Source organism: Rhipicephalus microplus, chromosome 3 (assembly GCF_043290135.1).
Source record: "Rhipicephalus microplus isolate Deutch F79 chromosome 3, USDA_Rmic, whole genome shotgun sequence".
NCBI classification, from domain to species: Eukaryota; Metazoa; Arthropoda; class Arachnida; order Ixodida; family Ixodidae; genus Rhipicephalus; species Rhipicephalus microplus.
The window spans coordinates 53,635,381-53,649,179 of record NC_134702.1 but is presented as its reverse complement, the minus strand read 5'-3'; the positions used below and the strand labels follow the sequence as shown (position 1 = coordinate 53,649,179).

Below are 13,799 nucleotides of genomic sequence, written 5' to 3'. Positions count from 1 at the left end.
GGCCCCCAACCCAGTACTGGACGCCGATATCACGGAAGCGGAGGTCTACGCGGCATTACAGAAGCTCCGCACCACTTCCGCCCCCGGCCCAGATCGCATCCCCAACAAGCTCCTCCGAAACCTCGACGCCCCTTCGGCTGCTACCCTCACTTCGTTCCTCAACGAGTGCTGGCGCTCCGGCAACCTCCCCCAATCATGGAAACACGCTCGCGTGGCTTTCATCCCCAAGCCGGGCAAGAAACTCACAATCGAGAATCTCAGGCCCATTTCACTCACCTCGTGCGTCGGCAAGCTTCTAGAACATGTCGTTCTCGCTCGCTTGCAAACGTACACGGACGCACACCATCTCCTTCCCCACACCATGCTTGGTTTCCGCCCCCACCTATCCACGCAAGATGTCCTCTTACAACTCCACCATGACCTCCTCGACCCACCCACATTTTCAGACACAAAGGCTCTCCTTAGCCTGGACCTTCACAAGGCGTTCGACCACGTCTCCCATTCGGCTATCCTTGCCGAACTCGCAGCCCTCAATCCCGGCACCCGCACCTACAACTACATTCGCGCGTTCCTCACCGCCCGCACGGCCGAAATCATCATAGGGGACCTCCCGTCTCCCACGTACGAGCTTGGCCCTCGTGGCACCCCTCAGGGCGCCGTCTTGTCGCCTTTTCTATTTAATCTTGTCCTCCGCTCGCTTCCTGGCAAGCTGGACCGTATCCCCGGTCTTAAACACACCCTGTACGCGGACGATATTGCTCTCTGGGTCACGTCGGGCTCTGACGGCCATATCGAGCAGACGTTGCAACGCGCAACCGACGTCGTCACGTCCCACGTGCACGCGGCCGGTCTTACTTGCTCAGCGGCCAAATCGGCCCTTCTTCTCATGCGGCCTCCCGACCGGCGTCGCTACAAAACTCCCCACCCCACCATCACGGTTCATGCCAACTCTACTCCTGTCCCCGTCGTTTCGCATCTCCGCGTGCTCGGGCTGATCCTACAGTCCAACCGCCATAATACACACACCATAGACAAGCTCTCGCTCTCGGTGCAGCAGACCGCACGTATGCTCGCCCGTGTCCGTGCGCGGCGTGAAGGCATGCGAGAACACGATCTACTTCGCCTTGTCGACGCTTTCGTCGTTTCCCGCCTCACGTACGGCCTTCCTTATACACGTCTCCTAAAATCGGAACGCGATAAAATTGACGTCCTCATCCGCCGGGCATACAAGACTGCCCTCGGCCTTCCCCCCAACACGTCCACCGATCGTCTTCTCCGTTTGGGTGTACACAACACGCTCGACGAGTTGATTGAGGCTCACCGCTCCGCTCAAGTGCAACGCCTTTACCGTTCGCCGACCGGTCGCCACATCCTTTCCTCCATCGGCCACGACACCTCCTCCCACCCTCCGGATCTGGTCTCATTACCCCATGCTATTCGAGCGGCGTTCTACATCAAGCCGCTACCTAAGAATATGCTGGCGGGCCACCACGACGCTCGCCGCCAAGCCCGTGCCGCCATGCTTCACGCAAAGTACGCCGACCACCCGGCCGTCGCCTACGTAGATGCGGCCCGATACAATGCACGCAGGGACGCCTTCGTAGTCGTTTCCGTGTCGCCCTCCTCAGCTCCTTTGGGGCCGACCATCACGGCTGGCACCGTCAGAACGCCTTACGCCGTCGAGGCGGAGGAAGTGGCCATTGCTTTGGCCGCGACCTCGGCTGACGCAAGCGTCATAATCAGCGACTCGAAACAAGCCATCTCGAATTTCGCGCGAGGTCTCGTCTCGCCTACCACCTTACGGCTACTTCGGCCCCTACTGCAGCAAGATGAGCAGTGCCGCATAGAACTGATCTGGGTCCCCGCCCACTCGGGTCACCCCGGCAACGAGACAGCTCACCAACGCGCTCGAGGATTCGTCGACCGAGCGGTGGGCCACTCAGAGTCGGACGCCCTGGTGCCGGAGCCCCTGGTCACCTACCACGACATCACTCAGCACTATCGCCTCGAGCGATATTTCTATTCACATCCTCACAGCAGCCTTCCCAAGCGGTCCGAGATCGCCTGGCGTCGCCTACAGACCCGCACCTTCCCGTGCCCCCTCGTGTTTTCATACATGCACCCAGGTGCCATCGATCCACGCTGCTGCCTGTGCGGCAACGTTGCCTCGTTGAACCACATCCTCTGGGGCTGCCCGGAGGATCCCCCGCCCGCCGACCTCCTTTGCTCACCCCCCACCGAGGGACAATGGGAGGCCCTTCTCTCCAGCAACGACATAGACATCCAGACACGGGTCCTGAAACGAGCGGAAGAAGTCATCGAGAAGCACAGCCTGGCAGCCTTCGTGGCTTAGCCTCCCTTACCCCTCACCCCTTCGACTAATAAAGTTGTTACTCACTCACTACCGGCATGAACCCTATATACTGCTCAACGACTTCAACGTAGACCTTAAGAACATGAGGACCTATCTTTGTTGTAAACTATTCATGTCAGCTTAAGTCACTTTATATCACTCAATTTACATTATATGGGGCAACGCTTACGTATTGTACGGTTACTCACCCACACGCGCCCAGAGCTTCACCCACTCGCCATGATTCCCTTTGTGGAGATGTGTGGATTTCTTTTTCTCAGTCAATGTATTGATCCTCCAACGGCCCCCTCCGAAACTTTTCGGCACATAGCGTGGTTTCGCATTGCCTCAGAGATTGGAGGCATTGCAAGGTTTCTGCCCTTCATCTGGTTTACTGCTCTGCTGCCTCCGTGATCGCACCACATTCAATCAAGCGGCAATGCCATGCTGACGTCACCATCTTGCATGATGGTGACGTCACATGCATTGGTGGTTTGTGTCGTCACCACGTAATATTTTGCATCACTCGTGCTGGTGTTGATTACGAGGGACGCCGGCTGTCTACCACCGCGTCTCATGAGGTATTTGAGACTTTCGCCCTATAAGAATACACTGCCAGTAACTTACCAGAAATTTTTTCAAGGGGTGGGGGGGTAGTGACGGAGATGGTTTCAACTATGCTTTAATTATGTTTGTGAACTTGCTGTGTGTGTGCATGTAATGTATACACATGCAGAATTGAAAAGTTAGGGGGAAGGGTTGGAACTACCCCCTTCGCCAGTCTATGCCAATGTCTATTACATAACTAAGCAACTGCAGCACCCTGACAACTGCAGATTAGTTCTCTGTTCCCTAGTATACTTTTTAAGTATACTGGGGAACTAAGAACTACAGAAGGTCAAATAACTGAAGCTGTTAATTTGCCCTCCCACGTCCCCCTCCGCAGCGGGCTTTTCATGAACAGACCTTCAACGTTTTGTTCTCGTCCTCACACAGACAACATACGGCCCACTTGGGCATATTTCACACTCGAGTATTTTTGTAACACCACGACAACCGCAGTGTTCCCATATGTATTAACCGATGCATTAGCGATAATTACACATTCAGACATTTCTCTCTTTTTGCAGGCTTTGTATACAAAATTTATTGAGCAACACTTTCTAGTTAAAAACGCGCAACTACTGTACAATTAACAAGTGACAATACACAGCAAATATGCTGACATAAGAGAGCACGATTTACAACAGACACTAGGACGCACCACCGCCCATGAACTCTTTGATCAAGTTTAAGAATTCCGCGGGTTTGTCTGCGTGAACCCAGTGTCCGCCGCCTTTGATGTAAAAAATGTTGGCGTTTGGGAACTTCTCCTTGATGCCATCATGATCCCGTTTGCTGAAACAGCAGAACAAAATGTGAGAGGGTAATTCTTGTTATGCACCTGTGGACAAAAAAAAAAAGTCACTTTCGCCTCAATGACAAAGCAATGAATGCGATGGCAACTAACTAGAATGTTATATGAAGTAAGGTTCCTAGACAACTCCCTTGGCATCCGACGTGGTGTGAATTAAAGAGGCCCTGCAACACTTTTTGAGCATGGTCACAAAACGCTGCTCATCGGTAGTAGAGGCTTCCGATAACCCGCGAGTCAAATATTATAGCGCAGCATGCAGCTTCCGATTCGTAATGAATAGCCGCATATTCGAAGAAAAGAAAAAGAAAGTGCTCGATGTCGTGAGGCGCGCGCGACGTATTTTCTTTGCCCATGCCATCACTTTTTCGTCGGGAAGAGAGAAGAGACAATGCAATTGCAGTGTGCAACAAATATTTGTACCTCCGCTCGTACTGGATGGATTCTTAAAATTTTTGCGGTGTTGAATTGGTAGGCAATAAGCTGTTTTAGTGAATCCATTTCATGGTTACCAGAAAGAGTCTTTCAGGGCCTCTTTCACAAAACGCTCGCGTAAAAAAACATGTTCGCTGAAGCGAGCGATGACACCTTCGTGTTGGTTATAACTCCATTGAAAAGTGAGCGGTGATATCGTCACCTACAAACATACAAGCCGCCTGCGAGTGGCCGGAGTGCTTCTTCTCCACTAGGTAAGTGTTCGTTGCCTGCGCTTGTACGCTTTTACTCGCAGGAAAAATATAGGAGGAGAGAGTCTATGTTATTGATTTAGACTTTCTATAGAACATCACGGCGACTTCAATGGCAAAAACACGCCGAAGGGGCCCTGAAAGTGCTATCCCAATAAAATTGGGCTTCCAAGTTGTAGCTATGTGTGGAAGACACTCAACTGCCATCGTCACTACTCTCCAAGGCAGGGGCGGCTGCTAATGCATTGCTTAGATCCATAAATTTATCTTTATTTCCTTGGAAAAGTAGAATGACAGAGTAGGTCACAAAAAATCTGCCATTAAAGGACAACTCCGGCGATTTTTCGACCATGCGAGGGTAATCGTGCTTCTATGTTCCCGAGACACTCTTGCCACGAGCCCGATAGCTCAAAAGCGCAGCAAATTCGAAAATACTTTTAACAAGCAAAAGGGCACAATACTGAAACCAAAATCAAACCGAGCTCACTGCCTGCACATGACATACTATTTGGCAAGAGCTGGGAGCCGTATACTGGTCCTGCCGGTTCGGTGTATGAAAGCTGTGAAAACCGGGACGAGTGGGCACTCGCAGCAGAGGCGGACCCGCCCATCCGTGCCGGCCAAACATCACAGAGGAAGGAAGGAAAATTTTCCGTGCCAAACACCGTCACCGTCCCTTTGTGGTCAGCAAGGTAAACGCTGTAGCGACTAAAGTTAGCGATGCCATCCGCTGCGTCACTTCCATTGACATGCCAAACATGACGTCACACAGACAGTGGACTTCGTCACTGTCTGTGTGATGAAGTCCACTGTCAGCGCATCTCTCAAGCATGTAATTTGATATAACCGACGGAAATGTGCAAAGGAATGTACCAAGCAAACTTCATTGAAATCCACCGACCTCAGAAAATAGTTGGAGTTGGCCTTTAATTACAGCATCGTTCTCAGAGTATACTGCACTCGACAGCTCCTACCATGCCTCCTCTACAACAGATGCGTTTCCATCAACTTAAACCACTAAATCCGAACAATTTGTTTTAATTTTTTGCATGCAATTACACCAAGCTCCCCAATGTAAAGCAGAGATGAAAACCTCCAGTTACCAGCGAAACTGTTTATATTTCTCAAGTTTTACTATCGCCAAGCATGCTAGTTCATATATTTCTTTATTTATCTCAATATACCACACACGAACTTGGCACAAGCAAAAGGAGCAGCACACATAAAATAAATAAAAATACAAGGATAGCTTAATACATGCAAAGGTAACTAATACAGTACAATACAGGTTCAACAACAATTATGATATGTGCATTAAATTAATGACACTCATATATAACAAAATAAAACAACATAAGTACTTAGAAAACATTTAATTTAACTTAAAATACATGGCTAGAGACACTGAATGAAGTGTGGTGACATACTTACTGAATCTAAAAATCTATTCCACTCCGCGAGAAAAAAAAAACTCGTTCTAAATGCTTTGGTTTTAGCGAAGATTGGTTTCAAGCATTAATATGGTTTTCTTTTTCACAAACATGTAAAGCTAGACATACTACGAGGTATAAGCCTCAAATATTTCCCACCGATACGGCCATGCAATAATTGCTTGCTTATAATTGACACTGTACTTCTTGTAAGACGTGACTGTTATGATGCTGCTCATCTTTTTTATACTCCTTCACTAAATTAGGCTTCTTGTTTTCCCAGAGACAATCATAAAGCTTATGCTAGCGCAAATAGTATACTTCAGATTCAAAGTGAATATTGATTTGGTCGCATAGTTTCGACTGAATAATTTTGAATCGAATTCAAATCATATTTATGGCATATAAAGAATAATGAGCACATTTGTCATGACCCAAATAGCCTGAACAATATTTTTCAGTTAAAACAAGGCAGGTGCAAATGTCATTATTTCTAGTTCATAGGGAATTAAAAGCAACTTCAAATAGTAGCAGGATTTGACTTTCGGTGCGATGAAAGCAATAACCAGTAAAATATGTTACGTTTTAAAATCTACTATACTTAGCGCATATAAGGTGGTATAACAAGCTTATTAACTTAAAAAGTTACGAATCGACGTGAAGGTGGTGTGCTCATTTAACTGTGAAGTGAAGCTTCACGGCATTTCGAATAGTCTTTAGTTAGGTGTACTCACAGCATAGCACTTCTCTAATGCAGCCAAACCACCGTTACAAAGGCTTACATGGCAGTTTGTATCTGTTTAGTCGTTGGTTTCAAATGTTCAAAATTTACAATCATTTCAATTCTAATCAAAACGAATTCGGATACTGTGACATTATCTCAGATATTCAAAACAGTCGAATAATAGCACAAGCCTGATGAAGCTACCTGTATGAGGCGCTCCGCCCGCCACTGATAAAAGCCATCCCCCTTCCCCACCTCTCCTACGGAATGGCAACTTTAAGTGCATTTCTCTTTTCATGAGACATCCCAAATGATGAGATCGTTACATAGCACAAATTAAAAAAAACACAGTGGTGGGCTAGTTGGTTAGTCATGACTTTTTATGGCTACGTGCATCAAAAATGAGGGTGGCAAATAAGCATTAGGAAAGACAAAAATCATAAGCACTGATGAATGTGCTGTATTTTTTTGCATATGATACCTTGACAAAACATGCAGAAAATTTAGAGCTAATGTTACAGTGCATGTTACACCCGAATATCAATTTGCAAGATGACTTCACTGCACGGCTTCATGAAGATACAATAAAGGATGGCTTCGCCAGCCGCAATGCAAGGAAAGTGGCATTGATACCAACGGCTCAAATTGAGAGTAGGTGGGGATGGAGGAGCGACACTGGTCACGAAAATCAGGGTGAAATCGGGTGTTTAGCAAATCCTACGTTATTGGAGAAATAAAAAACTCGATCAAGTATGCATTAGAGGAATCGGGAAGTCTTACTACAGACAAAAACAAGTTCAAATCTCTATGCGAGGAGGATTTTGTAAGAAACTACCATTATCATGAGTGCAATAACTCAGTTCTTTGTCGTGTCCTTCATCATCTGGTTGCATTGCATCTCTGAATGAGTGCGGCAATTTGCACAGTGGGGGATGCAACAGTTCAAATGGGTAAGAGAATTAGTACAAAGAGAGAAGAAGAAACAAAGACAGAGGTAGTAAGAAAAAGAAAGTGGAGAGAAGTAAAGAAATTAAAGAGATAAAAGTAGGAGAAGACCGAGACACAAAAAAGTGATAGAAAACCAGAGAGCAAGTCAAAAAGAAAAGAATATAGCGAAGCAACGAGAGAGAAAGAAACAGAGGAAAAGAAAAGTTAGAAAAAAAAAAGAGGTAGCAAGAAATAGAGAGAAGGATAGAAAAAATAGACAGAAAGAGATAGATGGCATGAGAAATCAAAAATAGAAAGGGAGAGAAAAATAAAGACATTAACATTAAAGCCCACCCAGCTCAGCTATTTCGTCAGGCTTGGCACCACTAATGTGAAGCTGCTTTCATTTTTTCCCTTTGAGATCTTCTAGAATAAATGGTGGAGTGATTTCTATGAAAGCGTAAAACTCATTTCCTTGAATGCACGGTCGCTCAATGCACAAGGACATTTATTGAAATTTTTGCTGTAGTTGGTTGTAGTAGTAAGGGAAGGTGTGAGTTACGCGCAAGGACCGGTTATTACACTAGAGAATACAATACACTCAAACCTCATTATAACAAATTCACACCTGCCACAAAAATATGCCTGCGCTATATCTAAGAATTCACTATAAACGTTGACAAGTAATGCTGTATCTGTGACTATTTTTAATTTACTCTGTTTTAACCGATAATTCGTTACATCCATGCTTTCTATATTGAGGTTTGAGTTGTTATACATACACGGCTTTTGCCAGTAATCTGAAAGGTGGTGAAAAATACACCGACATCAACGATAATGTACATTTATGTTTCACCATAACGCAGCCCCCCCCCCCCCTTTCTTTTTCAAATGCTTTCAAGAAGTTTAGCTACCCACAGAAAAATGTAGAAGAATACTACGTACAATGTCTGCATTTAGTTCAGACATACAGCCGGATATTGACACAAATTCCTTGAAAGAAAAGTAGTAGATTGTTACTACATCTTGGGAAAACTGTGCCATACAGTATTTGAGCTTATAGGAGAAAGCTATTGTTCAGCATAACTTGGTAATCCTGCTTCTGGCAGATGCAATCACAAATGCACAACCTGAACACACGCATGGCATCATTGGTTCTTCTCACCTCACATAAGGAGAGTCGCCTCCACAGATAAACAGGGTGTCCCCATCATAGGTGAGCCCTTTCAAGTCGGGCATCTGGATGATGTTGGGAAGGTTTCGCTTCAGCGCCTTCAAGTTGAACTGCCATTCATACAGGCGTTCACCCTTTTGAAGGTTGGCCAGCAGAAATTGACGCACGGCAACTTCCTACAACAGCAGACAATAGTTCGAACTGAAACAACCCACGTATACTTATCTAAAAAGTTTACTCATAGCATATTTTCGTATTTTTCAATTTCACACGAAAATTATCACACATCACAACCATTCAGAACACATCAAATGCAATCGCTGCAAGCTTCCCCAGTTTAGGATAGCATAACAGTTCTTCTAGACTGGTTGACATCCCTGCCTTTTTTTTTCTCACCTGTTCCTTTCTTTCTTCCACCCTTCCTTCGAATCTGCAAGCTCTAGTAGGAGACTAAACCATCCTTAGCAGAGAATTACCTATGTATTAATGTTTATTCAATAAAAGTCAAGCAAAACAACCTGTAAACAGTTTATGTCATACATCCTCCGATTACACGTGCAGTGAAATGTCTGACGATTACACGTGCAGCAGGCAGTGAAATGTCTCACGATTAGCGTCGTTTCAATTTGTCTACATCCTTAGCGCTTGCAGAACACCAGGTTACCACGGGTGCAAACACAAGTTGTTGGGCCCCTGGCGCAATCTCGTTGCGCATAACTAAACTAAACAAGCACATCGGTGTTATTGAGTAAGTATATATAAATTTATTTCAGTAACTTCTGTTGAGTAAATTTTCAGCAGCCTTATAAATGTGAACACGTTGCATTTTTTGACAATTCACTCATAGAACGGGAAAACGTGTTAACAAAATGTCATTCTTATGCAAAGCATTATAAAGTGTTGCTGCCAGTGTGAACTGGTACTAGCATTACACTAAGGCCATGGCATATACTGGAACATTGAAAGCACTAAAATATTGTTTTGCTCTTCCAGTCATGCCGCACGTGTGATTCTGACTTTTTTTGGCAATGAAGAGAAAACTACAGGGCGAAGCCTCTGCAGACGTGTACAAGAAGTAGTCCGCTACGATGCAAATTTATGCCGCGGTAGAAAGTGACGGCTGTGTGCAATAAGCATTTACTACCATGTCCGCTCGTGACAAGAAAGGCAAGACTTTCTGTCACGTGCAAAGGCTGAAAGTGACAACATATCTTGTAAAAAAAAAGACGAATATTTCATTAGTGTGTGCTGTGTCTTGTCTCAATGAGCTACCTGTCGGAAACAAAGGAGTATTTTTTTATATCTCGTGCAGCTAAATTGTGAGACTATATTCGTTAGTGGTAACATATGCACAATTTGGCTCTGTATCCTTTGCTTCATTGCCAAGAAAAGTTTTAGCGAGTATAGTTGCATGAATTCGCCTGTGTATAATTATGCTCATGCTAAATGTTTGTGTGACCAGCAACTTACTTTGGGGTGAACTAATTTTTATAAGTGCTTTTGTTCTTTCGAAGGCTGAGAGTAGATCTGAATGAAATACAGTGACGAGAAATAAAAAGTGTAACAGGGTCTTTATAGCGGCACTGTACTTCTAGAGGATGCTAGCAAGACATAAAACTACGTCATGAAAATATATATGAGGTCAGCGGCCAGCGGCCAGCCTTTGTCACAGTTCACTACTTCCACAAAATCCCAACAAGATAACAATTCAAATGACTTTGTACACGAAGCAGATTTACGTGTATTTTTTCATATAACCTATTAATTACTGTGCCTAAAGACATGCTTTCTAGACAAAAATGAACACTCACGGGTATGTCATTCGCCAGAATACGGTCAGCTTCCTTACGAGCTGCTGGTGAAGACATGTCTGGAGAGAGTTGAGGCAAAACAGTGTCCATGGAATTAATGTGGTTGACGAGGACATTGTCGTGCACGACAATGGATGGCATGGTAACTGGAGACACATCCACTACCACAAGCCTTTCTACCATGGATGGCTGCAAGCACGAAGTTTACATGTACAAAAAATAAGCGGGGAAGTCACATGCTTAGAAACAATGCTACCAATGATAATTTTTAGAGCATACAAGTATAAAAAAAGGAGATCTATATAAACGTACTGTCACTCTAAAATGAGCAGTACAGTTATCAGCTGTAACAGCCGTACAACTCACATGAGTGACGGAAGTGACAGCTGTACAGATGTGTCAGAAGAGCAAAAGACTACTGTTAACAGTAGTCAAGGTTACTGTCTTTTTACTATGTTTATTATTAACTGATTAATAGCTAGATTGATTCTGAATCAACTGCAACTGCGAATCGCTTCCTACGAAGGCTTACCTTACACTAGTTGGAATGAACAATAGTGCCGCATCCATCGACTGTGATGGCAACATTTTAAAAATGTATTGTGCCACTGTCCTCCCAGAGACAAACACCCTCCGATGCATTGCGACATCTGAAGAAATTTCATGCAGAAAACTACTTCACTATCTGCATGTCTAGTCGGCCTGTAAGCAGCAAATTCAGTTCCATACTACTTGACGGTGACTTGTCAGTGCAAACGCCTTGGACTGTGTGCTGCTACTCAAGCACAGGCACAAGCTTACGTCTTTATGACTACTCCATCTTTCATCTTTTAGTTCCCTTCCCCCAGTGTGAGATAGCCAACCAGAGGCTTATTTTCCGGTTCTCCTCCCAGCATTTTTTCCTTCTTTTTTTTTCCCTCCTCCTAAACCTCTTTCTGCCATGCTTTCATTACCATATTTACTCTACCCTACTGCAAGTTTTTTTCTACATTTTTGGTACCTAATGCCGATTCTCGCGTTATAATTGAGTACCAAAAGACCATTTTTTTTCCCCTGGAAACAGTGAAACACTACCCCTTGCATCCAAATTGAGTTCGCGCTGCAATTGAGTAAATACGGCACACAAGAGAGAGTGTTAGTCCCAGTAAAACTGAAATTGCACCTTTCACTCTTTACTGCTGGAAAGCGACTTATTGACAGAAACAAACAAAACACTTCCTGTGATGAGAGAGCCAAATGCAAGATAAAAAGCAATGTCATAGTTTATTGATGGAAAAAAAAATCTAAATTTTACATGCAAGTTGTTGTTGATTCTACTGACCTAGAAGGGCAGCATTTACTTTGTAATCATTGATAATTGTATTCTGTGGCCAAAATCAGGGACTCCAGCTGATTTTCATTACAGTGCAATGTCAAGGCATGGCAAAGCACCCCAGCGTTCACCACTAAATAAAAATTACACTACAAGACACCGCATATTTACAAGAAAACAGCAGAAGAGAGTAATTCAAGGTATAACTTCATCTGCTTAAGGATAAACATAAGCCGCAGCTCTTACCCTCGTCAAGGCAAATGTCATGGCTGTCCTTCCACCCATGCTGTGTCCGATAATGCCGACCTTGTCGAGACTATGCTCCTTGATAAAGAGATCTACATCATTGGCCATCAGTATGTAGTCCATTTCGTCAGTGTGTGGGCTTTCTCCATGGTTACGGGCATCCAGAACGAAAACCTGCATGAACATGTACCCATCAAAGTTAAGTTGAGCAGTTTCGCTAGTCATAACTGATACAATGGTGAGTATTGATGGCGTACGGTAATAATTCTGACCACCTTCGTTTCTTTCACGTGAACCGCGAAGCAAACGCGTTTCGAAATGCAACTATGAAGAATGCTGTCTTTGGCCCGCATCAAAATACGGCACCCGTGGCTCGGAATCAAATGTTTGTCCTTGAGCAGAGCAGCCCAATTAACATGCGTAAATAAAAGCACTGCACATGGGTAGACTAGCTTCAACCCTTAACCTGTGCGTATTAGCTTCAGCCTGGCCTTAGAGAAGCAACATCACAACGTATAGTTGTCATGTGTCCACATTGTTTAGGCAGTGAACATATCATGTGCAGCGAGCGGGGGCTGTTCCCCTTCTCCACTTTGGAATAGTGAATTGTTGAGGCCAATACAGGCGCTGCTTAATATATTTTGCCACTATTTGTTCAACATACTTTTCTTTCTTTTTCTTCATAGTAAAGTGGGACTGGCGCGGCGTGACAATACCAACATCCACAAATCAGCAGATCACTCAGTACATCAGCATGTTATCAAAATAACGTGCTACCATGAAGGCGGATACGATATTAGATCGTTCGCGCCAAAGCCCCCGAAAGTCGCATATCCCGAGAAGTAATTTAGAACACCACTTCAGATCGCGGATGACAAGCACAGGCATGTGCCGCCCCGTAGGCACGCGAACGTGTTCCTTTTACAAAATAGACGGCACCATTTCCGACCAAATGATCGTTGACGGCCTTCTCCGCGAAGTTGCAAGCATCTGATCGCGGAAATCAACATTAACTGCATACATGGACTTTTATTAGCACAGGCGCTCATTGCGCGCACAAACTTCGAACCGAAACTTGCAACACTAGTTCCGCGAGTCAACACTTCGCATATTAAACGGAAGAGCCCCGTACCTTACGTTTCGTCGCGTTCACCATCGCCTTAGATAAGCTTTTCCAATTGTTCTTGCTGCCAAATAGTCCGTGGAGGATGATAATCGGCGACCTCTGATCCTCGGCTTGAGTGGATTCGTAAGACGCGAAAGAGAGGGAGACATCTTTGGACCTGAAACGAGTTTGAATCTTTTAAGAATCTTTAAGTGTACGCACATGTCTCGTATTTCGTCTGCTGCTAGAGTTGAGAAGTTACGACCAGGCGGCACTGAAAGTGACTACGTACCCTGGCTGGGTGCTGTAACTCGCTGCGTGTGCCTTCAGAAGCGTCTCTCGGCATGCACTAACAGCTGCCCGCGGTTGAAAGGATAAACATTTTGAAAATAGTCTACCGCACGACAACGACACACGCATATTTAATCGAAAAACTGGACTTGGCCGAAAGCCGGTCGTGGACCGGACACTACCCAAAGCTACGAAACTGACGAAACTAACTATTCCGATTTTTTTAGGTTTTGTAACAAATACGTTGCACAATATTTAAAACCAAATAAAAGCCAAATACCATTCAGAAACATCTGTAGACTACTGTTTGTATTTTGAAACATTTA

At 44.8% G+C, this 13,799-nt stretch overlaps 1 protein-coding gene across 1 annotated transcript; it reads right to left on the bottom strand.

Annotated features, from left to right (window-relative positions):
- Positions 1-3,466: 3,466 nt before the first annotated feature.
- On the bottom strand, positions 3,467-13,673 carry LOC119174414 (sn-1-specific diacylglycerol lipase ABHD11). Its single transcript, XM_037425310.2, has 6 exons — positions 13,475-13,673; positions 13,210-13,360; positions 12,078-12,251; positions 10,520-10,708; positions 8,700-8,884; positions 3,467-3,751 (listed from the first exon to the last, which is right to left on the bottom strand). The coding sequence occupies exons 1-6, from the start codon at positions 13,600-13,602 to the stop codon at positions 3,607-3,609; spliced, it is 972 nt and encodes a 323-aa protein (XP_037281207.1). The 5' UTR covers positions 13,603-13,673; the 3' UTR covers positions 3,467-3,606.
- Positions 13,674-13,799: the final 126 nt, after the last annotated feature.

Coding starts and splice junctions, on each gene's coding strand:
- LOC119174414 (XM_037425310.2), bottom strand. CDS start 13,602: ATGCGTGTGTCGTTGTCGTGCGGTAGACTATTTTCAAAATGTTTATCC. Junction 13,361..13,474: donor AGTTACAGCACCCAGCCAGG/GTACGTAGTCAC, acceptor AACTCGTTTCAG/GTCCAAAGATGTCTCCCTCT. Junction 12,252..13,209: donor TGAACGCGACGAAACGTAAG/GTACGGGGCTCT, acceptor ATGTTCATGCAG/GTTTTCGTTCTGGATGCCCG.